The sequence below is a fragment of the Manduca sexta genome, chromosome 13, assembly GCF_014839805.1.
Source record: "Manduca sexta isolate Smith_Timp_Sample1 chromosome 13, JHU_Msex_v1.0, whole genome shotgun sequence".
Classification (NCBI taxonomy): domain Eukaryota; kingdom Metazoa; phylum Arthropoda; class Insecta; order Lepidoptera; family Sphingidae; genus Manduca; species Manduca sexta.
This window is the reverse complement of record NC_051127.1, coordinates 12889851-12915872: the sequence shown is the minus strand read 5'-3', so window position 1 is coordinate 12915872 and position 26022 is coordinate 12889851. Positions and strand designations below refer to the sequence as shown.

Below are 26022 nucleotides of genomic sequence, written 5' to 3'. Positions count from 1 at the left end.
TGTGAATCTCTCCTTGCCAAATTTCGGCCACGACGGGCAAACTCAACGGTGATCAGCCAAATACGCAGGAGATATTATAGTACACAAGTAATACACAGGTGCACTCCCTGTTCCTTCACTCTCATAGGCCTATATACACATATAGTTAGGCGGTAATGCAACATGACAGGAGAAAGATCAGGCGTAGGACTAATTATTAGCTTGATGCGCCTTTTAGAGCACGGGGATATCACACTGCCTACTTCCTAATTTCGAGCTGCGATTAAGTAATTTTTAATTGATATACAAAATGTGTATGTATATAGTCTATACAATATATTATTATTAAACAAAGTCCCCTTTGCTGTCTGTCTGTATGTTATCGATTTTCTCAAAATGTATTGAACGAATTTTTATAAAATTTAGTATGTAGATAGTTTTAAGACCCTGGGAAGGTTATAAGCTATCTATTACAGATAACACGGCCGACTTTAGGTATGTACCTAGGCGCCCTGCTCCGGGCGAAATATTATTTTTATTTGCAAAAACTGTATCGGTTATTATTCGAGATTGAGCCTTTGCAAGGTGGCTAGAGACTTGTGACCGACTCCCTAGGATTTGGCGCCTCGGGCGACCTTCAAACATTTAACCTCCGCCCCTGATCGTAAAGGATAATTTTGTTCCGCCAATGGACACCCAGCTTTATTCTACTTGAATTTTTAACATTATTGGTGAATAAAATATTATTTATTCCTTTCTCCATTAACTCCATAACACAAATAACTAGCTTAATCTTAACACTTATATATTGAAGTTGATGTAAGTACTTTACTTAATATTCAAAAATTTTAACAGGTAAGTTCTATAATACTAAATCAGTTTGACCACATTACCCCATGGTGAGGCTTTTATACAAGGTTGTTAGTAGAAGTGTTAAAAACCTATCTTCTTGCTTGCTCTGCTATAGCAAACATGTTCAGGTTTTAGTATTTTACAGAGGTGTGCCATGTCTACTATTTGATACTACAGTAAAAAAAAAACAACTTTTCTATTTGATTATTATTTAATTATTTAATTTTTAATAAAGGAGCAGAATTATTCTTTATTACAATCTGTTAAAATTAAACTTATTCCTAATTACAATCCATATGCTACTAAGAACTTGACACAATCAATTTGGTTTCAAACTTCCAAAAACAAAAGCACTCATTCATAACAAGATCAACAATAACTATAAAATATATGTATATAATAATATTCAAAATGGCTAATAATACAATATAACATCTTTTTCTTAAATCTAATGCACATACCTAGCATTTACCTCACTGCATTAACATAAAAGTGAGATCTGTCAAAATAAAAAGACACTAACCAAACTCTACTGATTAAAAATATCCACATGGATATCACAGGAAATTTTTACTAATCCTAAAAATGAGACCTCACATTTATATTCCTACAGGGCCTAGACAAATTATTTCATATGGAGACAAGGTGCTAAAATTATTTGGGCAAGTAACTAAATGCAATAGAACCAATGTGTTCCCGTCACAATTGAAATAGCAGTTGAATAAACATAAGTGCCTTACAATACTGTTAAATTATTTACACACTGTCAAATTACCATGATACATAGAATGTGCAATAAAATTAATTGTTTGGACTGTGAAAACCATTAACCATGGGGTTTGGGTTTTCCAGTTCCTCAGTCTCTACAATTTGGCCGTTGGCCTGAACGTGATTCTCATTGGGGCAGTCATTGAGTTCCTCAATTGGTTCATCCACTACACTGGCACTCCGGCTGGAGCTGCTCTCACTATCTGTTGTCGAAGAACTATCACTCTCGGAGTCTGCACTTGACGAGTCATGCTGTCTCTGCCTCAGATGATCATTTTCCAGTCTCAATTTCTCGTTTGACAATGTGAGCTCGCGAATCTGCTCGTCCTGTTCTTTCACACGTTGCAACATATCACTGAACGACGCTTCGTCCACTCCACTCGATCCAATAGATGTTCCAGAAGAATCCCTCTCGGCAGCACCATTATCCCTCACACTCACTAACATTTCATTGTCATCAATTGACGAGTCCTTTTCATCGTCCATTGTTTTGTTCTTTGAACGTTCGCTTCTTTTAACCAGATTCTCATATTTAGCCTCAAGAAGAAGATATTCTTGTATCAGCTCATTCTTCGACATGTTGGATAAACGTTCGCTTTGTGCATCTTCATAGACGCTTGAGAACTCTTTTGTCAAATACTCTTCCTCGTCTTCTGGTAAAGAAAAGAAATAATTGTCTTCAGAATCAACACTAAAACTGGAATCACGGGTACGAGCAGAAGGTGTTTGCAATATTTGAAATGTGTTCTCTGGTTCCGGTTTATGTATTTCCATAAGAAATTGGTTGTTATTGAAAGGAGCGTGTGTTTTTGCCAAAACGATTTTCCGATACCGATTATTTCTAATAGTCTTATCCTTTCTCCGATCTTGCCACGGAACTTTTACGAAAGGCTTCATTATTTTCCGTTTAGACTTCCCGCGTCTCCTTTTCTTTTTGACAGTCCCGTCAAGTACAGATTGTTTTTGTTTTTCGGCCACCGGGGGCGCTTCAGTCAGGGAAGGCAGCGTCGCGTCGCCATCTTTTATTGTCATTATATTATTTTCATCCATTTGCGGAACAAAAGCCAAGAACTAAATTACTGTTATTATTTTGCAATTAAATCACAATTACACGTCAACTAACGATGTCACAGTGTCTTATAATAACTCCAATATTATGCACAGCTGTCCATGAAACTCAATCGTACAGACACAATCCGCCATTTTTATGTATTTATTTATTGTTATAGTTTTTTCAACAAGTTACATTAGTGTTGCCCAACTTAAAGTGATATTGAGTAATATTATTATGTGTTATAGACATAATAATATATATTTTTATAATTACTTATCACAGCTTCAAGCATCGAAGATTTGGTGCTTCTTGATCGAAGACAATCTATAAATTTAAACTCTGATCGAAACGATAATGTGTATACAACCTACACCACCTACCTATTTCATAATTACATGTATTCCTAAATTGCTCATAAGCCACATAGCTCACAAAGACTTATAAGTCTGTGGTATAAAGTAAATTCATTCAAGTTTATTTTGCAATACAAACTTACACAATTTCAATAATTTTATAGATATTTATAATATTCCACAAAATAGTATTAGGTAATATCAACCAACGGATCATTACCTATGTATATTGTACATTGCACATGCATAATGCAATAATGACGACATACGTCTTGCGCCTCAAACTAATCCTCAAATTGTTTAATTTTGGCTGTTTTGCAATTCCCGCTTTTCACCACTTCCAGTACTGAATACCTATACACAACAAATAGCGCGACGCAACGGCGCGACACGGCGAATTGGAATAAATTTCTAACTAAACTAAAATATTCATCATCTTTTGATGCTATCAGTCGTTTTATTCTAATAAACAGTAAATGTTTGTCAACATAACTAATTTTTCAGTAATCAGATTTTAATCCATAGGGTGACTATTACCTAATATACCAACGAATTAAAAACTAACCGACAGTCAAAAATATTTCCTATTTTTACTTTGGTATTTATACTTAATCCTCGCACTTCCCACTTAAATTATGTAATAAAAAAACAAAATACAAACACGGAAGTCTAGTCTAATATTCCGGGTCTGAATTAAGATTGCTTGAGAAAAACATGATCTCAGAAAATTAAAAAATATTCACATCCGGAATAATGTACTACATGTGTGCACTGTAAGCTCAAGCCACATAGTATGTAATTACGAGAATTCTGGTTCCAGATCTGAATTCCATGTCTGAACGGTATTCCAGATGTAATAACCTAACCTTCCTGTGTAATCTATGGATTTTGATTACCTGTGGACAATGCTGGCGAAAAGTATTTTGGGTTGTCACACCATAGCTTTTATTATGGTTTTGTGTAGTATTTATGTCCTGACCGAGTGCCATAACCATCAATTGTTTTCAGATTTTTTGTTGTAAAAAAACATATTAAAAGTGATATATTTTTAGTTTTGTTTAAATTAATTAAATTCTAATCATAATTTTACTACAAGTAGTTGAATTAAAATGTTATTTATTCATAATGTGTGTAAACGTTATCCTATTTCTTGTCACACTTAAACACAATTTACTAATGTTACTGTTGCCCCCGATGCGGGGCACCACTCACTTACCTACTTAAGGTTATAGCTTAAGGTCCATTTTTCATACATTTTGTTTCACCTTTAATTAGACGAAAATAATACGACGAAATTTTAAAGGCCGAAATATCCATGCATATTAATTATTTTTACGTTTTTCTTTCAACTGCGAGAACTAATCACTAACTAGACGTGAATTTAAATTCTTTACTTGTCAATACTTGTTTAGTTACCCAGATTAAAGGTGAAACAAAATGTATGAAAAATGGACCTTAAGCTATAACCTTAATTGATAGAAATTGATCTCATTTTATCTTATTTTTTTGTTTCCCTTTGGTTTTCTTTTTTTTCTTTGGCAACCATGGCTAGTAATACTTTAGCATTATATATTTAAATACCAATGAAAGTTATTATTATTAATTTTTTTTTTGTATCTTTCTTATTTGAAACTTCATGGATTCTTTTCATTTAAATTCCGAATTTGTATAATTATCCAAGTACCTATGTTTGCCAAGTTTGTATAGAGATACTTATTTTTTATTTGTTCTGCTTTGTTATATAAAAGAGTTTGTAGATTTTAGTTTGTTTATTATTATTATTATTATTTTTAGAATAACTGTTTTTATTTGTCTGTAATTTGCATTATCGGCTACTCATAAGTTTTTGACTCTCATTATAGGTATCCCAAGATACAGGCATAGCCTAGTTTGGGGACCCCTGACAATAATTGAAATGCTTAAACTCAGATATACCAATTACTGTTTATGTACTTCGTAATGTTATTATTTCTGTGTTCTTTTTGTTGCAATAAAGTTAAGTTATTATCTTATCTTATCTATCTTACAGATGTGAAAATTTGTGAAATGTTTGTTTACAATAAACGCAAAAACAGCTGGGAGGATTTGAATGAAATTGGGTATAAGTATAGACCAATCCTTAGATAGGCTACTTTTTATTTCGGTAATTTGCTCCCGTAGGAAATAATTGAAATTCTTAATCTAATTTAAAAGGAATGGCGTTGATGTTGTACAAATGGCATTATTCTACGACTGGAGATTTACTTGACGTCATCCCGTTCTAAGGCATGACAAGTAAACTGTACTAGAAAATTTCATATAATATATTCTGAAAAGAATAGTCTTTAAAAATAAGGTACATTAGTACTGTTACTTTTATAGAAAAGTAACAGTACTAATGTACCTTATTTTTGTTTTTCCTTTTTTATATAATTTAACCTTTTTTTAAGCAGTTTTATCGTAGTAATGTATGTATTTGTTCGAGAATTTATTCTGGCAGTACTGGTGAAGAACTGTCTAATGTACGTCTGAAGGACTGGTATGTCTTGTCTGATTTCTGACTTGTCTGGTGTTTACATTATGTGTTACATTTTTATGCAAGGAATTTAAAATCAATAACATAACAAAGTATAATCTAGTTGTATTGAAAAAAAAATATAGTAGTTACAGAAATATAAATCGTCATAATTTACTAGGTTTATTTGTGTGATTTGGGCAATTGAATTAACAAAAACGATGGCTGATGATATTTTGTTCGAGCTGTTACATTCAGAAATAATTAATTATTCTTTGGAACAATCGAAAGACAATAAAGAAAAAAAGGTAAATATGAGATTTTTATCCTTATCTTTGATATCCTTGCCTTTGAGTCTACGGAACTTACAAGACTCATGAGCAACGATTTACTGAGCCGTAATCTAAAAATTGAATTGAATTATTTCCCATATTACTCAAAGTAATAATTTCGTTTTTGACGTTGAAATTAAACTACTTTTCGGATTCTATCGCTCTTTTTAATATTTTAGTTTCCTCCCTACGTTTCGAAGATTTAGCCGCCTTTATGGTCACGGTGGGGACCATGACCCTAACATTCACGTAAACATAAGAAATCACTATCCTTTTTTGACTTCATTGAACCGTCAGTTCCCAATCTCTGAGGATTGTAGTATTTAAATATCTCAATAAATAAGTTTCTTGTAGACACCCATTATAATTTAGTCTATTTTGGCAGGATATGGATCTTTCAGTAGTTGAATACATTGGATTCGCTGCTGGTTACAAAATAATGGAAAGACTGACGAGAGAATGGCCTCGATTCAAAGATGAGTTGGATACTATGAAGTTCATATGCACTGATTTCTGGACATGCATATATAAAAAACAGATAGACAATTTGCGCACAAACCATCAAGGTGTATATGTGCTTCAAGACAATGCATTCAGATTCCTCACAAACTTCTCAAATGGCCATCAGTATTTGGAATATGCTCCTCGGGTATGTTCAATTATTATCTTACAGTAATACTTGTTGGTACTTAAGATAACACCTATGTTAAAAAGAAATTAATAAGTTTAATTAATAATTTAGACACTTTAAAAATTTCACCTATTTGATCATTAATAAGAGATTTGACTATCTAAGAAATAGTCATAGACCTAATTAACATTCCAGGTAAAATTATATCTAGACCTAATAAAGAAAATGGAGAACATTCAACATATTGAAACTGATTGACTCTTAGTAATTCATTTTTCAGTATGTTGCATACACCTGTGGGCTGATAAGAGGTGGCCTAGCAAATCTCTGCATCAACAGTATTGTAACTGCTGAAGTACAGGCCATGCCATCCTGCAAATTCCACATTCATGTCCAACGCTCATAGTGGGATCAATTTCATGTTTTTGTATATTATACATAATCAATAAAATTTATTAAGTGTTTCTATTTTTTTATTGATCTTCATGAATATAAAAATTGTTTAGGATATAGGAATCAAAATGGATTCTGATGGGAGCAAGAACCTCAACCATAACATACAATCTATTGCAGCATATTCTATCATCAAAGAAATCCAAGAACTACTAGGAACATTGACATTACGGTAAAGGCGTAAGGAAGATATAGGGAGAAATCATAAAGACTATTCTGTGTATAATCCTAATGTAATGAATGCTCATAAAAAAGATGCATAAATAAAAGTTTTTAAAATACATTTAATAACTAAGTTTTTCTAAAATAGATAAATAGTAACTTTTGCTAAATTTACTTGGATAAAACTATATTTATTAGGTTTAAAACTTATCGTAACTTATAAAGAATATTTTACTATTTATTATGGAAGCCTAGAATTTTTATACAAAAAAACTACAAAAGATAGATATCTATTCAATATTTATTTTATTTGTGAATTTTATTAACTGCTTTGTCTAAATATATATTTAAATCTAAAATTGCTAAAAACTATTGAGTTCCAGATAATGGTATTGAGCTATCGAAAATAATTGAGTTCCGGATATATGATAAAATCGAATGCTTTTGACCTAATCTTCATGCTCTTCACAAGAATACATCATCTTTTCAATCACACTATAACTATTATGTTTCAACAAATCTGATACCTACTGTTTGTTTTCCTATCTTTTATCGGTAAAAATATAGAAAAAAACACAGGCTAATCTATTATATTGTCTATGCTCCAATTTTTTATGAAATATTGGTCTATGATGCAAACATTTGGAACTGTCTGTCAAATGTCATATTATGTGGTCTGTGGCGTTGGCGCTCTTTTGCTTCCTTTCTTTTCATTCGCTCTTTCAATTTACAGAAAATGGCTTCCGAAGAGTTGGTGACTGAGCAATTTCAATTTCTCGGTATAGATGTGCAAAAGGAAGTCTTAACAAAATGTGAGTACTTATTTATTGAACCGGCATGAGAAAATCCTTAAGAGTTGGTAATCACCGGCTTACATGCAAGTTGAAGTTAAAAGTTTGTTGTAAGAAAACTAATGTTCAAGGTTGTTTCATTATTCACTTCTTTTTCAAAGGCGTAAGTTTGTGCGCGGAATACGATGTGGACGCAGAATCTTTTACGGAACAATGGATGGCGTTCAGTTTAAACCACTTGAACGGCGCCTCACCGGATTTGGAAAATTTGGATTTGTTTGCAAGAAAGGAATTTTCCAAGCGGTCGTCAAGCCGAAGTAACGCGTCCGCCAAAGACACCGCACGAGCGGTTACCGGCACAAACTTAACTGTTTACGGAACGCCCAGTTCCAACCAGTATCCTTTTGATTTGTCAGTCCACGTGTTCTTTTTGTTTGTTTAACGTTTCTGCGCAAGTTTGATGCGCCTATGTTGTTAATTGGCGGAACTTGTTTGAATGTGGGTTACGTACTGGAGCGGTGTAGTACGGGTGCGGGTGCAGTGTTTCGTTTGTTAAATACAGGTAATTATTGCCGATAATGATCCTTAATGTTCAGGTCAGACAATGATGTGCTATCCAATTATATGGCTGTTACACCAAAGGTATGTATTGTTTTTGTTTAGTTTTATAGGTTATGAACTCTAGGAGATACAAGCTACCACACATTCACTCTCTGAATATTTGTTTAGTGCCATTCGTTTATCATTACAGTTTTATTTAAATTAGTTATTAAAACATGCATACATATTTTAAGTGGTGGTTATTTTTTTAAATTACTTTACTACGGATAGGTGCAATTAAGTGCAAAACACACATTGTAATCTTCATAGTCCTAGATGTTGTAACTTTTCCAGGTTATAATGTAATTATTGCAATTTAAGGCGAATCTAATGAATGATATGAAATAGCATGCAATATAGGAATATGAAATAAATGTTATATCATGTTTTGACTTGTTAACTTTTTTATTAATTTAGATATTTTGAACTTTGTACCCAAACAACAATATTTTTTTACTACAGTAGAACTTTTTTCTTAACAAAAAATTGTCTGCAAATGAAGAAAGAAGACAGACCTGCCACTGGTTGCAGTTGATGGGTATAGGTCTAGTAACACAGTTTTAATATTCTGTGACTAGATCTACACTCATTGATTGCTTCCAGTTTAAATCACCAGAAGCAACAGTATTTGGAAGATAAAATAGTTAGAAAAACAACAATTTGAAGCTACACATATTTACATAATAAAATTACATTCTGAACATTATTGTAATTAAAAATGAGTAATATCATCATAAAGGTGATAGGATGCATTATTTAATTTGTCAAACTAACTTACTTGTTAGCACACACACTTCAATTAGTTACACAATTTTGAGCTAATTAAATTTTGGCTATTTTGCATAAACAGTTTGTTTGGAATACAACTTATATGTTATGTGGATATGTAAATATTATAAACTTGATGATTTTTGTGGGCGAGTTTGCTTCTGGTTTCATGTTGCCGAGTAACCATGACTAGATCCATACTCGTCTGCAGCCATCAACTTTATCTTCTGCGGTTATAAAATCTACATGTTAATTTTGTTCTAATAAATATATGAATATATTATTATCTGTTAGAATACATTTCCTAGACAGCATTCTTTGTTTACTAATGTCAATACATTAACAATTTAATTTGTGTTGATTTAATCTTTCTTTAAATCTGAATCCATAGAAATTATATATGTTTTAAGTGAAGTAACACTTCATATAAATGTAATTTTATAACTAGGGGCAGTTCAAGTATTAGATAAGTGCCAAAGAGGGGTGTGGGGTCTATGCTGGTGATTGTCAGCAATATCTATTAAATAATTTGGATACATTTATTGATAAATTAAAGACAGTAAATTTGAACAGATTTTGTAAAAAAAAAATATCTATGCTTGTGTGCATTAGAGAGAGCCATAATAGCTTTGCTTATGTGCTGACAAAGGGTCACTGGGGTTAAAAAAATACAAATATTCTGCTTACGTAATACTTGAAAGGCCCCCTAGAGCTAGATTGTGTTATGTAATAATGTTAACTTATTGAAACAAATTGCTATGTATACAAACAATGGAACTATTATACCTATCATGTGCGACTGGTAGACTTCGCGTGTGACGCGATATGTATAATATAGCATAAAAAAATTTTAGTAAACATTCTATATTGACGTGAATTGATAGGGAAATAAAATCTTTAAACGTTAACGTGATGAAGTCGTGTTTAAATGTTCGTACAAAAGTTAGCAAAATTAAAAAAAAAACAACTTTATATAGACTTTACCATTAAATTTCGTAATTATCCAAGCTACTAAAACAGTCATGATTTTTACAACTGAAATAAAACTAACAATTGGCCTTTAGAATGGTCTTAACAGCAAGAATGAGTATTTTATAAATTTAGAAATAAACAGTACATAATTGACGTGCAACGTACGACGTTGCAACTGACGTGCTCTGGAATAAAAAATTTCCATTTTTTTTACTACAACTTTTCAATAATTGCTTTAATTTATATGTCGAATTACCTTTCAAATTTCGTTGAGGTAGTAATGTTAGCACACCTAAATTATATAAATCGCTGATTTTCTATCCGTCTAAAGAGTTTCGTACGTAATATTAAAATAAATATGTAAATAAAACCTATTATATTGTTTTTCAATACAAATTGCAGATTGTAAAAATAATCTGATTTTTGTAAGTCACCTTGGTTTTGCGTAAAAAGGATAAATATTCAAGATAAAGGTAATTGAAATCTACGTGGATTATTACATTGTTTGTACGCATTATAAGCTCACAAGGGAATACCGAATAAATTTGTTTACAGTGTAAGTTCAATTGAAAACACTTTAAGCGTATTACTATCTAGATTCTAGATTATTCTATCTATTTATCATAGACATAACCCATATAAATATTGAAGTTTGTATACAAAGATACGCGTATGTTTGTTTTTTTGCTGATAAAATAGTTTGGCGCTTTGCAGTCCAACCCTAATTATTCAAAAATAAATTTTAATTGTTTTTTTTTTTCAATTTTATGGTAGTTATTTTATACCTGTTTTGTGCTGCTACCTATTATTCGTATACGTTTACTGTTGTACTAAGCTGATCCTACATAATCTATCAGCCTAAAAACAGGCTCAGGTTTATCCTCTTGGAATTTGCATTGTATAATACATACATACATAACATCACGCATTTTATCCCCGAAGGGGTATGCAGAGGCGCAACTAGGGCACCCACTTTTCGCCAAGTATGTTCCGTCCCATGATGTGATAGTGGGCGAGCCTATCGCCATATCGGGCACAAATTCCAGACTCCGGGCTGATACTGAGCAGAAAAACCCAAATATCACTTTGCCCGACCCGGGATTCGAACCCAGGACCTCAGAGCGCTATTGTACCGGACGTGCAATACAACTACGTATTGTATAAACACTAAGTTAAATGTTAATTATTTATTGTATTGTCGCAGGCATTAGTCGCACCTAATAGCTTTTTTATCCCAAGATAAGTTCCATACCTCTACATTCGTAGGGTAGGGTAGGTAGAAGTATTAACTAATATCGTTATATTTGTCCAAAATAGATACGCCAGGGTATGGAATAGATCAGTATAATAGCGTTATCTAACTAAACCAGCCTCGGTGGCGCAGTTGTACTGCATACGCGGTACGGCAGCGCTCTGAGGTTCCGGGGTGCGAATCCCGTGTCGGGCAGTGACATTTGGGTTTTTCTGCTCATTATTAGTCTGGAATTTGTACCCTATATGGCGATAGGCTCGCTCCCTCTCACATAATGGGACGGAACACACTTGGCGAAGAGTGGGTGCTGGTTGCGCTTCTGCATACCGCTTCGGTGATAAATGCGTGATGTGTGTGTTTGTATCTAACTAAAAAAATAAACAAGTCGACCGAAGTCCGAATAACTGTCGTCAATCATTATGCCTGGTCTGCAGTTAAGTTCTGGCCCGTATAACTTTCCATCACAGTCTGTTTTTGAAAATAATAACAGTAATGCCTATTGCAGCTAACTTCACAACGGTCAATAAGATTCAAGCCAGTATAATAAAGCGTAACTTTGGGTTACGTTAGGCTTTGTATGTGATTTCTGGGTATTTTCAGAGAGTGAAAATAGAAGCGGACACAGGTGGAGTCCAACAGAATGATTTACGACCAGCCACCTATTCGCCCACAGTGTAAGTACATATGTATATATAGATATGTATTAATGTATGTACAACTTGCAACTGCAAGTTGTACATTCATTTAGTTGACATTTTAATGTTTATAAGATGGCACTAAATTATTAAGACGGTAGTTAATTAATACAGTTTTTTCGTTATATATGGTGACTTTGTTATTAAATAACATCCAAAGAACATTATTAGGTATAATTTGCATCTAGGTGTTAAAATTAAAGACGAATGTTGGGTTCTTCACGAAGTATTTTTGTGTCGAAAATTTAAGGAAGTGGTATAAAATGACTAGAAACCCTTTAAATTTACAGTACCTAACCATGATATGGAGGTAGGGGGATTAAAAAATCATTTAAACAATTGTGATTTTTGCAGTTTTGATTTCTGGATATGTATTAATTTATAAATAAGAACCTAACCACATGCCCATCTTAAAGTGTATTTCAATTAGTTTTACTTATTGACTATTACGACATGGAATTTGCCAACTGTGTATACTGTCTATTGAAGTCGTACAGTCCAGTGCCGGATTTAATGAGTAAAAATGTTGTCCAGAAAATTTAAAATCTGTGTTGATTTACACAAGGTGATTTAATTGATATGGTGAGAGATTTGCGTGTTGACTAAAGAAAAAGCTGAATTGTTTGGTTCTAGAATAAAAGAAAAATATTTACTGGAATCTGGAACATCTGTTTATTATTTTAGCGATAACAGATTATTGATAACCCGGCCGCGTCAGCCATTAGAATTTGTATATATCAAAAGTTCCTAATGTATTAAAGTATAGAATCGATGCCACTTTGTGAGTTATAGAAAAAAGCTGAAACCAAAAACTTTTTCAAAATACATAAGATTTACGTAAATTAATTTAAAATTTGTTACAAACGTAATAGTTTTAATTTCATTGTCTTTCAGAATTATGGCCGTCGCCCTGAGACCTATATAAGTACTAATATTTTTTGGCAATGAAGAAAACTATTTATTATAATATTTGACATATTACAGCGGCTCCACTAAATATGCATCCCGAACCAATATGGGCACAGTCGTGCATTCGTACGGCGATGAAAGCTTATTGCAAATAGTCGCCGCACCGAACAGTCCGAGCGACGTGCTCGACCTTAAGATTATGCAAATACCTAACGAAGATGGCGATATTTACACGAAGGCCCAGTGAGTATGATCTGACTAGCTTTTGATTGCTACATCGACGTGTCTGTTTTCGGCGCACAAAAGTAGCCTGCGTTGATACGGGATTTGTCTAGTACCTGTGTGTAAAATTTCATCTAAATAGATTTAGCAGTTTAGTGGTTATTGGATTTTAACATCTTACTTACTCATTTGTAATATCCATTATGAAGGGTTAGGCTTCAATTGTGATTTAGTCCAGATTTTAGAAAAATTATAATGTAGGTCTATAAAATATTATAGTCTAGATTTTAGATTCTAGATTGTAATTAATGTATTTTTAGAGGTAGCAATGTTAGCATTAATATCGTAATATTAGACAATCTGTAAATATAGGAATATCGCATACATACCTACTGCATGCTAATACACACGTGAACACAATTTGCAATGCATTGTGTCATAATACCCATAACGTTATGTTAACATCTTTAACAATTCGATACTTGTGGTATATTATGTAATTTGAAATTTTTATATTAAGTTTTTATTTCTTTACATCTATTTTCTTCCCTGTTAAGATGTCCCTTTTTATTTGAGCACTCTAAGTAGCAAATCTATTTTCAATGCTAACTGTACTTTTTTTTTATTACTACTTACTTTACTTTTGTTTTCAACATAAATTATTTTCCGTTTGTAGGTTTGGTTTCGAACTTCTTCATGAAAAATCAGGCATATTCGATAATCATATTCGCTACGTATCACAGTACATTATGAAAAAAGCTGGCATTACAGACAGCAGTTCAGTTAGGCAGAAAACACAGGTAGAAAACAGTTTTTTTTTTCCATTCCATTCCAGAGTATGAATTTGATTAGTTTGTTTTTTTCAGACAGAGGTAACGGTGGCCGGCAGGATAGAATGTGACGCTGACGCTAGACTCAACGTGAAATCTGTGATCTTACAAGGGACTTGGGCGGAGTCTTTGTGTCAAACTGTACCTGTTGATTTAGACAAGTATGATAGTAAACAAATGTAGACTTATAGATTTTGCTCGAGGAAAACAGGGAATTAGAATACCATCACGCTTTTTCCTGGTTTTAAGTCCGGACTATATAGAACTTTATCGCTATTAAACATCATCATTTATTTATAATATTGTTTTTATCCATTTAAATTTGAACTCTTGGTTACTTCTCCTCCATGCATCGATTCCCTAATGCTGGTGTTCGTGAGTCATCAGGGATACAGTCCTTCGCGCACGATGATTTGCCATCTGATTCGGTTTTTGGCGACACGAACCGCTTCAGCCACATTGATGTTGAGTGTGGTGCAGACCTGATCGGTCCAGCGCATTGGATTCCTGCCTCTCGATATCTTGCCCTCCATTCGTCCAGTGATTATCAATTTTTGGAGGTTATCATCTGGTTTGCGGGCGATATGTCCAAATATCTCAAGGATTTTCCTCAGGAAATTTTTGAAGAGCGTCGGTTTCTTGTCAAGCTTGAGTTCTTCTAACTTGTCTACTTATTAACATCATATTAGCAGTGGGTACCTTTTTTCAGTGTTAAACAGTATTCCCTCTTTCCGGGACAAGTGGTTGTTATGAAAGGTATTAACCCGCGCGGCGACAGGTTCTTAGCTCAGGAAGTGTTCTGCGACGCCTCGCAACCGATACGAGATCATAGAGCTGACATGATGAACACATTAACAGGTATTTATACCATTTAGGTTAATGAAACACAATTTAATTAACATTGGTTCTGTATATTCGCCAGGTGACAGCGGTGGTTGTAGGAAACATCAATTTTTTTCTACAACATGCATCCACCTGGGGCAGTAGTCACGATACCCTTCTACAATCGTTAAAACGAATGTTATGCATGGCAATAACATATTATCCTCTATTTATCTGGAACCACCACCTCTGCATACCCTTTCGGGGATAAATGCGTGATTGTGTGTGTGTGTGTGTATGTATAGGATATATTATTCCCATACATTTGTTATGTATTTGCTTTAATGATTTTATGAAGGCGTATTGGCTACTGCCACAGTTTTAACATTTCCTTAACCTCTCAGGGGATGAATTCCTGGCTCCAAAATAAACTTCAGATACGATTGTTACGCTGAGACAAATATTTGTTCTAATTTTTTAATATATAACTATTTACAATAAGTATACACATCTGACATCTGTACCTAAACATATTTATAATTTTAGGTAATGTTTCGATGGTAATATCATCAGGGCCGTACACAACGTCCGACAATATGAACTACACACCACTCAAAGACTTGGTTTCGTACATAAACGCCCACAGACCGCATTTAGTCATAATGACCGGCCCGTTCATCGACTGCGAACATTCCATGATCAAAGACAACACTATTGCAGAAACTTATAGTGCATTGTTTGACAAAATTGTTGATAGCTTAGGAGAATTAAGTACTACAAGGTGCGTTATGTTTAGATTTAATACAATTGTTTATAATTTATTGATTCCATCGCCTAAAAGTGTTTTTTTTTTTATATTGATTATATTTGAATAACTACCAATATTTACATTATGAATAACTTGGGTAACTATCATTTCTATTAATGCTTGTAATCTGTAACTCCCTGCGTATGTTCTTTCATCTGAATCAAAATCTCTAATGGTCTCCAACCATTTCAACCAATGCTTTTTTTTTATCTTACAGTCCCTACACAAAAGTATATATAGTACCAAGCCTAAAAGACGCGTTCCATGTGAACATATACCCAACGCCGCCGTACTCAAGTCGGCGGAAACACCCAAACATTCACTTCGTGTCAGACCCCAGTACTATAAACGTAAACGGTGTAGTCATCGGGATAACGAGCTGTGATGTCCTCATGCAGATCAGCCAGGAGGAGATTTCTTTGTAAGTATGCCAACGGTAATTCACTATTAGTTTCTATACAAGTTGTTCTCTCAACGAGCTATGCCGCCCGCTGTCATTTTTGCGTTTCTTAGAATCATAAAACATTCCCACTATACCACGTCGCTGCTTCCAGTATGCATTGCGAGTTTTAAACAAAGCTAATAAGTAATAACTACGTGCTATATTGAAAAGCATTGTTGATCAACAGGTAAACAAAATTGTATCTTTTGCCATTTCAATACAAAATATGCGTAAATGCCTCTTAAATTTAAGCCTAAACACAAACTTCATTGTAATTTTACAGGGGCGCCGGCGGCGACAAGCTGTCTCGGCTGGCGCGGCATGTCATCACGCAGCAGTCCTACGCGCCGCTGTGGCCGCCTCCCACCGGACACCCAGTCGACGCCGCGCTGTGGGCTGCTCACGCGCAGTTACCTTGCACTCCTCATCTCCTAGTGCTGCCATCTAACTTCAGATATTTTGTTAAGGTAATTGGCATAGGCATTTGATTTATTTAATTTACCATTTATTTACTCAGGAAAATATGAGATTTATTCATTTTCAGAACATTACATAGATAAAAGCTTTTAAAGTCTTGATATCAAAGTGATTCCTAGCCAAAAGTCTGACAATTTTAAAAACGGCAATTAAGACAGTTCACTCTTGTGACAATATTAAATTCAATCTACAATGAAATTAATTAATTAAGGCCATACCTCAAGGTCCATTTTCATACATTTTGTTTCACCTTTAATCTGGGTAACTAAACAAGTATTGGCAAGTAAAGAATTTAAATTCACGTCTAGTTAGTGATTAGTTCTCGCAGTTGAAGAAAACGTAAAATAATTAATAATCATGGATATTTCTGCCTTTAAAATTTCGTCATATTAAATTTTAAAGGCCGAAATATCCATGATTATTAATTATTTTTACGTTTTTCTTTCAACTGCGAGAACTTATCACTAACTAGACGTGAATTTAAATTCTTTACTTGCCAATACTTGTTTAGTTACCCAGATCAAAGGTGAAACAAAATGTATGAAAATGGACCTTGAGGTATCGCCTTAAGTTATTCATCTAACGATTGAAATTTAATCAACAAATATTTTTTATTCCAGGACGTAAACGGGTGCGTAGTCGTAAATCCAGAACATTTGACAAAAGGCACTGGAGGAGGTACTTTTGCTCGCGTCTTAATTTCCAGTAGTAATGAACACAACATAAGCATCGCAGCACAAATTGTACGCATTTAATTTATAAAAAATAAATGAACAAATTAACAGTATTGTTATGTTTATTTTTATCACTCGAAATCTTAGCGAAGTTATTTTGCGGAAATGGATTTAGAACGGAAAATAAAACAATCATTATGGTTTGCGTCCATAAGCTGTGGCGGGTTAAATCGACTAGCAGCGTAAATATTCGCCTCCTATACATTTTGTATAGAAGTCCGTCCATTAGAGGTCGCAGTAGGGGGAAGTCCTGCGCGCGCAACACCGTGTAATCTAAGAGCTTACAGACATTTTCGGGAAGATGTTTGAGGCAATGCTTATATTGTTAAAACTTTTACTACATATACCCATTTACCTAAATCTTCTATACTTATAATAAATCTGTAGAGAGGTCAATTCTGTACATGAAATATATTTCCAAAATAACTATCGGGGGGTGATTAGGGATCGATACTGATGCCGAAAATGCAATTAGTAAAATTTTTGTCTGTCTGTCTGTCTGTATAACCGTTATAGAAACAAAAACTACTCGACGGATTTTAACGAAACTTGGTACAATTATTTGTCATACTCCTGTGCTGGTTATAGTATACTTTTCATCACGCTACAATTAATAGGAGCAGAGCAGTGAAGGGAAATGTTGGGAAAACGGGAGAAGTTACTCCATTTTTTAAGCTTCCGTCGCGTGTGCAACGTTAATGGTTAAAGCTACGCAGAAATCATATATGACGGAAATGTTCTCCTTAAAATTATGTAAAAAATATCCCACGACAGCATATGTCTATCTTTCATGTTTGACTCACAATAACACGTGTAACTCCCGATAGCTTAGCAGTTCGAAGCTTTCTCATTATATTTGTCTACTCTTACGTTTATAACACTCTCAGTCATCCCTAATTAAAATATTTAACATTATTAAATATTCCATAAAAAAGAATCATAGAAATCGGTATAGAAACACCAAAGTTATACATGAAATACGCTAATAATAAGCCATCACGCGTGAATACTGAATCATGCTATAAGCTTCCTTCGATTTCACCAGGATCCCATCATCAGACCCTGACCGGACAATCGGACCACCTGCATACCACCATACATTAAAAAAACATCCCGACAAATTGAAGTCCGAAATCCACGCGGGCGAAGCTGCGAGCGGAAGCTAGTACTATAATATAGAGCTGGCTGAAGGGTTACATTTCTAGGCGAACAAAAAAAACAATTACTAGAACATGCATTTACTGTTTATTGGAAATCATAAAAAACGTATAAAAATATTACAAACTCAGTTCAATAGTTATGCCACATAAATAGGATCGTTGACCGATACCACTCCCCCCGGCCCACTGCGTAGCGACATCTGTATCCCCATCCGTGGTGTGTTGCCCGCTGATCTACGGATCACTGGGTCTTCTATTTGTCTGTAACTATAAAAGAAAGTAATTTATTAGGGTTCTGTAGCAAATAAAACTGTTTCGCTAAATTCGAAGTTTAGCGGCGTGGCACTGATCTGAGTCCATTAGACACATTAAAAAAAACACCTATACAACTTACAGGGTTTTCAATTCACCAACCACCATCATTACATGATAGTCAAGTGCTTAAGTTTACAGGGCTCATATAAGTTTGATTAAAAATCATATAAAACCATCAGTAGGTTTTTAAAACCATTTAGAATCAAATACTTGACGCGGAGCTATATTTATTTTATGGTACTATTAGTAAGGTTCTTTTGAGTGCACCACAAAAACGCAATAATAATATTTATTTAAATAAACAATAGAAAACGGTAAAACGTCCCGAATTTCGATCTTTGCATGACTGCAAAGGCCCGCGAGCCAAAAAATAAATTAAACACAATAGGTACCTCTTCAAAGTCGCTAGCGGCTCTGCTTTGGAATTACGTACACCAGTTTCCGGGTCGATAGTGGTCATTATACATCTGAAATTAATAAATTATTTATTTTTTGCCGTCACTAAGTAATTAAAAAAGACAGGCTATATGACTAACCTAGTACAAGCTTTGATAATTTCAAAAACATTGTCACCAATCTTCACGTATTTCCAATTATCCTCATCATAAGGTTTAGCGCCAGTAAGTACGAAGTTCGGTCTAAAATTGCGTGGAGTTACTTGAATATCTTCCAATCTAGTATTCAAGTCGTCTACAGACGCTTGATTTATCAAATTGAAAGGTACTTCATCTGGCAACGCGCCCTAAAAAATAACATTAAATAGCTGATTAAATTATTTTTTAGATCAAAGTTGAATTTGATATTTCATACTCTATGTATTTAAACATGCATTTTATTTATCAATAACGTTACTTATCTCATTTATATTATATAAATGCGATAGTGTGGAAATGTTTAAATGTAAGTAGAAGTAAACACAGAAACAGCTAACGGATTTGGATGTAAATTTGGCACACAGGTAGACCATATGCAATATAATTAATTCATAATTTGTTCCAATAATGTTTTTTTTAATATATGGCGCTGTTGATGACAACATGCGCTACTTGGATAACCAAGTAGAGCTATGAAATGCTTAAGAGATTTTATAGCAGAATAGGCCTTTCAACGACTAGGTGTTGGGCGACGCCGCGCACAACACCTAATCTAAAATTATTTTTGAAACCGCTATATTCTGTCAAGTGAAGTGTATCTTATACCTACCGTATCGTTGTTAGTAAATTTGTAGAATTTATTCGTACTTTGCCTGAGTGGTCGACTTTTTTGTGATGCGTAATAAACTAATCGGTAATTGCAAGCAGATCTGTCTAGTAATCTGGAAAAAAAAAGGCGTAATGTTATCAAAATTCAATTATTGCTTCATTATTTTATACAATCATATCAAGTTTGTTCTTACGTTTACAATATAACGAAAACAAATTGGGAGCGACAAAATCTAATGCTATTTGACAAAAAGCATTGCAGTCTCTGATAACATGTTAGAACACGATAACATGACTGTTTACATAGTTATCTACACTGATAACTTACTTATTAGTCAACAACTTTTATTAGTATGTCGTTTGGCTAACATCTATACCCACCTTATTTAATACTTCGGTATAAGAAATCAAAGAAATTGTTTTCTGTTTGTTTGAACTTTGAACTCGCTTATCTCTAAAACAACTCCGATGACTGATTCTGAAAATTCTTAGTGATAGGCTCAACTAATAGGAAACTACGACTTACTAGATATTATTATAAAAAAAATATTATTCTAAATATATGATCCCGATTGTAAAGTGGTTTGTGTATGTAAAAGAAATTTTACCTAGAGAACCATTCGCTTGCTTCGCCACCACAATCGTACACTGGCACAGGGACACCCCACACATGGGCGGTTTTGGGACTTTGCAGTGCAATCACCTGTTATAAACAAAAATCATTTGTCTATAGGTACTAATAAACTAATCTCATATTTGAACCCTTAAATAAATGTTTAGGTAAGAAATTCCATCCAAAATCGGTCAAAGATTTAAAAATTCACAAAATCCAGTTAAATTATTAATAATTATAACCAATAATAATTATGACACAACCACATATCTGATTTTTTATCATAATATTGAACTTGTCGTTTGTAACAAAAGACATGTCTATATATAGATTTTCAAACCAATGCACCTTAAAAGCAAGAAATTCTAAATGGCGACCACTTTTCAATTATTATAAAATCGGATTTCTTATTGAACGATAAATAAATCCTCATAACTGGTCGTGACTACAACAGTCTTGTGATATAAGTACGAATTTTATAGTCATAATTCCGTGGAAACAGCTACATCAGATAATCGTAAGGGAAAAAAACAATAGAATGCAGTGGGTCCGAGGCCTTGCCATGTTTATTAGGGCGGATTCTTATAAATTATCTATTAACCTCATAATAGATTTAAAAGAAGTTTTCGTCACTAGTTTCATATTATTAGTAATTTTAAATATTATGGTTGAAAACATCTTACCTCAGCTAAATTTACATTTAGAGATTCCATATCAGCATGCTTCAATGTTAGAATAGAATTCCTGATTGTTGGATGTACTGTCAATAATTCAGGATACCCTCTCGCTGTTATGAAGTTGTTTTTGCTATCAACAACCATAAGAACTCTGAAATGTTCAAGTTTATCTTCATACTAAATTCTGTTATTATAAGATTCTGTAATGCTAGTTGCAAGTAAAAGAAAATTATAAAACGGTATAATAGGCGCTTTTATCATATGATAAAAGCTCTGACATATGTCAGAGCTACATATTTTATATAAGTAATAATAATAATATCAGCCCTGTATTATATACTGTCCCACTGTTGGGCACAGGCCTCCTCTACTACTGAGAGGGATTAGGCCTTAGTCCACCGCGCTGGCCTAGTGCGGATTAGTAGACTTCACTCACCCTCGAAATTCCTTTAGAGAACTTAGGTATGCAGGTTTCCTCACGATGTTTTCCTACACCGTTAATGCAAGCGATAATTCACAAAGAATACACACATATTTTTTTTAGAAAAGTCAGAGGTGTGTGCCCTTGGGATTTGAACCTTCGGACATTCATCTCGGCAGTCCGTTCCACATCCAACTAGGCTATCGCCGCTTATTTTTTTTTTTTTTTTTATAATACTGACTAACAAGTTCTGGTTTGAATGAGAAAGAAATGAAAGAGACAGGTAGAGTTAATTTTGACGGAATCTAGATAATATACATTTTACAGTTTCAAATAAATTATTTCGCTTCATCACGCTATGACCTATAGGAGCGGAGTATCTATGAAAAATGTTGCAAAAACGAGGAAAATTTATTCCTTTTGGGACCTTCCGTTGCATGCGCTGCGTCGCAGGCAAAAGCTAGTCTTTTATAATTTACTTTGGTTTTACTGTATATAATTCTCTTTATTATAATCTGACGTATTGTGGACGGCAAACGTTTATTTGCCGCCCTGGGATTCAAACCCAGGACCTCAGAGCGCTGCCGTACCGCGCATGCAATACAATTACGCCACCGAGGCAGGGATGTGACAAAGTACTGTTGTCGATAATATTGAGAATGGTTACTTTTTGTGTTCAATCAAAACCTGTAAGCTGCTACATAATTTTATTTGAAACTGACTCCGAGGAGTCCATGAATGTTATTTATAAGGTTTATTCTTAAAGTACCTAATAAAAATGATTTGTATAATAAAAGTGTCGTGTTATTTGAACCCGCCATTTTAAGCAAGTTTTTTTTTGTATTTCTTGAAAACATTATTATAAACGACCAAATTTTATAAATTACGAACTGTATCTGAAATATATCGATGTATTTTTGAAGCAGAATAGGAATCGACCAGTAGTAAAAAACACTAGGGTATGACTGCATAATACCGACCTACATTTAAAATGTTTACATTTCGCGCTATCAATCATCGGCGTAGCTGGGTGAGAGTAAATTTACACTCATATCGAATTCGACTCGAAATTCTGATTTTATTATATACTAGCTTCCGCCCGCAGCTTCGCCCGCCTGGATTTCGGACTTCAAAAATGGAGCCGGTCGCGAACGTTCGAGAATGTTCGTTTTACGAAGCTACTCGCTAGGTGATTCGCTAGCCTCTAGGTGCCAAGCAAGCCGCCTGCGTGTGCGTTTGCGACCTTATATATATACAAAAATAATCCTTATAGCATGATTCAGTATTCACGCGTGATGACTTATTATTAACGTATTTCATGTATAACATTGGTGTTTCTATACCGATTTATTTTTTATGGAATATTTAATAATATTAACTTTTTTAATTAGGGATGACAGAGTGTTATAAACGTAAGAGCAGACAAATATAATGAGAAAGCTTCGAACTGCTAAGCTATCGGGAGTTACACGTGTTATTGTGAGTCAACCATAAAAGATAGACATATGCTGTCGTGGGATATTTTTACATAATTTTAAGAAGAACATTTCCGTCATACATGATTTCTGTGTAGCTTTAACCATTAAGGTTGCACACGCGACGGAAGCTTAAAAAATGGAGTAACTTCTCCCGTTTTCCCAACATTTCCCTTCACTGCTCTGCTCCTATTACTTGTAGCGTGATGAAAAGTATACTATAACCAGCACAGGAGTATGACAAATAATTGTACCAAGTTTCGTTAAAATCCGTCGAGTAGTTTTTGTTTCTATAACGGTTATACAGACAGACAGACAAAAATTTTACTAATTGCATTTTTGGCATCAGTATCGATCCCTAATCACCCCCTGATAGTTATTTTGGAAATATATTTCATGTACGGAATTGACCTCTCTACAGTTTTATTATAAGTATAGATAGATAGATAGATGATATTATAAATTCGTGCTGAAGCTTTATTTACCGGTCTCTAAGCCATTCATCACGCAAGCCCAAGATGGAACATTCAGCTTTCGCTAGTTTTACAGGGCCGCAAGATTTTATAGGGTACACGTAAATATCTTCAAGTGTGCCCACTCGCGTCCAATGTTCTGGCAATTTCTGCTTGTATTTTTCTTGGTAAAGTTTAAAGGCGCAGTAGGCACCGCCGAGCACACCGACTGTCGTCACCACCGCAGTTGTATAGGACACTAAAGATTAACACAATGCAATAAGTATAGAGTTCAACAAACTTTATAACCAATTATCACATTATTTTAAAAAAAAATATGGATTTACAGATGTACCTATTAACTACTTACGCGTTTTTTGTCCCTCCAACCTTTTATTCATCTATGAAATAGGCAGAAATGCAACTGGTCTATACACACTTCGCCAAGCTTTTAATTTATAATTTTTTTTCCATTGTGGCATCGAAAAACCCAGTTTTAGTTGCCCGATCTCAGAATCGAATCTAGAACCTGACGGTTCACAGCCCAAACACACAGCCTCCATACTTATGAGGCAATCTTGGGGTTGAATGTTGATACTATCATGAAATTATTGTATTCTTTAAGAAAGTCGCATTATATAGTAAATAAATTTACCTACTCATGAATAATTAAGTATTTATTTTGTCATAAATACTACTACCCTCTTCTTATTCTAGACACACAGTTGAATAAGTACTTAATACGTAGTTTTATCATCTATATTTCTTACCTTGAGACGTCATATTATTTAAATTTGTAATAAACTAAAATAGCTGAGAAAAAAGTATGTACTAATTTGAATAAATTTCTTAATGACGCCTTTCGTACAAACACTATAATGTACCCGAGCGCAAGCTAAACTGGCACAGAAACTACTGGCACCAATCACTACCACATATGTCTGCACATATGTATCATAGAGTAAGTAATTTACTACGTAAGGCGACGCGACTGGTCACTCATAATGGTCGTCCAATCTGACAACTCACAACACTGCTCGAGAACATACTCAAAGGCAAATAATAGCATAAGTTTGTCTCTGAACACAGGTATTTTAATCAGGAGTTAATTAAAGCTGGTGTTATTTACTCCGATCGTTTCGAGAATAATGATTTGGTTTTAAAACCACCACTGCATCAATGTATTCGTCATAATAAAATCTTCATAACGCGATAGACGTGCTCGCAATGCGACACATCGCGTTCTCGTTAGAGAGTACTATATTCTTTGCATCGCGTAGTCAAAGAGAATTATAATATATATGGAAACGCGTAGTCATATTGCTTCTGTAAAGTTAGTAATCCTAGCTCTTATATTCTGATTGTCAAATAACAAATGTCACTTGTCAAATGTCAACGTGAACGCACAGTTGAAACGTGTCTTGTCGATGTTGTGAGATTGCTGATTTTTTCACTATAGTCATAAAATGTGTAGTTTAAACTAATATATTTATACATTTTTGTCAATAAATCTAATGTATATTGTCTCTGTGCTACTATAAAAATCTTCGAAATGGTTCTACTGAGTAACGACGAAGTATGTGAACGAAATAAAGACCTTTTCAATTCATTATTATTCGTAAATACTTATTGAAATGTTTTTCAGTTTCTAGCTGAACTCACCAAGTTATTCCAAAAAGCACGGCCCGCCGGTTCTGTAACTATGACAATGAAACGATGTAAGTTATAGTTAAAATATTGACTGCATTGTTAATTGAACTATGTGAATCTAATGCACATCGTTGTTTCCAGATGACGGAAGAAATAAACCGAATCCACGGGACGGGACTCCAGCAGTAAAAGATCCTGAATACAAATGTTTGATCAGAGCACAATCTAGAAGTAAGAAGATATCTACAGTCATAGAGCAAAGAGATGTTGAGCAATTCAGTACTGCCTACTCTAACCTACTAAAGACTAGCATCAACGGACTGAAACGATTGAAGAAGCAGAAGAAAAAAGGCGATGGCAACCCAATAGTGCTAGGCAGTTGCGGATATGTGTCAAGAGACTGATTGAAATGTACATAAAGTGTTTGTGAACATAATGTGACTTGTTTATGATACCACTATGTTATCCTAGCTGTGAGACAAGGTCCATTGAACTGTGCTCTTCTCTCGCGAGTGAGGTTGAAGAGTTGGAGCCTTGACTGCCATTGCTAGTGGAGGCTCAGTTTACTCATTGACCATATGTCCTATGCATTTTATATTCAACAAATTTGTGTACAACAATTGTGCAAATAAATACATGAATGGAGCCTAGAAGTAT

The 26022-nt window shown here is 34.1% G+C and overlaps 5 protein-coding genes across 6 annotated transcripts; 3 read left to right on the top strand and 2 right to left on the bottom strand.

The window, feature by feature from the left end:
• Positions 1-1023: 1023 nt before the first annotated feature.
• On the bottom strand, positions 1024-2832 carry LOC115453871 (protein HEXIM1). Its single transcript, XM_030182598.2, has one exon. The coding sequence runs from the start codon at positions 2647-2649 to the stop codon at positions 1633-1635; it is 1017 nt and encodes a 338-aa protein (XP_030038458.1). The 5' UTR covers positions 2650-2832; the 3' UTR covers positions 1024-1632.
• A 2677-nt stretch (positions 2833-5509) lies between these two features.
• LOC115451114 (trafficking protein particle complex subunit 6b) lies at positions 5510-6927 on the top strand. Its single transcript, XM_030179324.2, has 3 exons — positions 5510-5808; positions 6218-6481; positions 6744-6927. The coding sequence occupies exons 1-3, from the start codon at positions 5722-5724 to the stop codon at positions 6867-6869; spliced, it is 477 nt and encodes a 158-aa protein (XP_030035184.1). The 5' UTR covers positions 5510-5721; the 3' UTR covers positions 6870-6927.
• Positions 6928-7718: 791 nt separating this feature from the next.
• Positions 7719-17453, top strand: LOC115451113 (DNA polymerase alpha subunit B). Its single transcript, XM_030179323.2, has 12 exons — positions 7719-7890; positions 8031-8265; positions 8466-8511; positions 12062-12135; positions 13141-13308; positions 13964-14087; positions 14154-14278; positions 14827-14975; positions 15486-15720; positions 15965-16168; positions 16473-16656; positions 17287-17453. The coding sequence occupies exons 1-12, from the start codon at positions 7815-7817 to the stop codon at positions 17419-17421; spliced, it is 1755 nt and encodes a 584-aa protein (XP_030035183.2). The 5' UTR covers positions 7719-7814; the 3' UTR covers positions 17422-17453.
• A 1169-nt stretch (positions 17454-18622) lies between these two features.
• LOC115451118 (mitochondrial amidoxime-reducing component 1) lies at positions 18623-24784 on the bottom strand. Of its 2 annotated transcripts, none has more exons than XM_030179331.2 (8): positions 24486-24784; positions 23749-23974; positions 21374-21518; positions 20686-20780; positions 20079-20190; positions 19412-19617; positions 19268-19342; positions 18623-18827 (listed from the first exon to the last, which is right to left on the bottom strand). In XM_030179331.2, the coding sequence occupies exons 1-8, from the start codon at positions 24496-24498 to the stop codon at positions 18698-18700; spliced, it is 1002 nt and encodes a 333-aa protein (XP_030035191.2). In that variant the 5' UTR covers positions 24499-24784; the 3' UTR covers positions 18623-18697. The 2 variants fall into 2 exon arrangements, with proteins under 2 accessions (XP_030035191.2, XP_030035190.2); XM_030179330.2 differs by lacking the exon at positions 24486-24784 and adding an exon at positions 24086-24441.
• A 292-nt stretch (positions 24785-25076) lies between these two features.
• On the top strand, positions 25077-26011 carry LOC115451120 (signal recognition particle 14 kDa protein). Its single transcript, XM_030179333.2, has 3 exons — positions 25077-25291; positions 25361-25433; positions 25507-26011. The coding sequence occupies exons 1-3, from the start codon at positions 25268-25270 to the stop codon at positions 25767-25769; spliced, it is 360 nt and encodes a 119-aa protein (XP_030035193.2). The 5' UTR covers positions 25077-25267; the 3' UTR covers positions 25770-26011.
• The last annotated feature ends 11 nt before the right edge of the window (positions 26012-26022 follow it).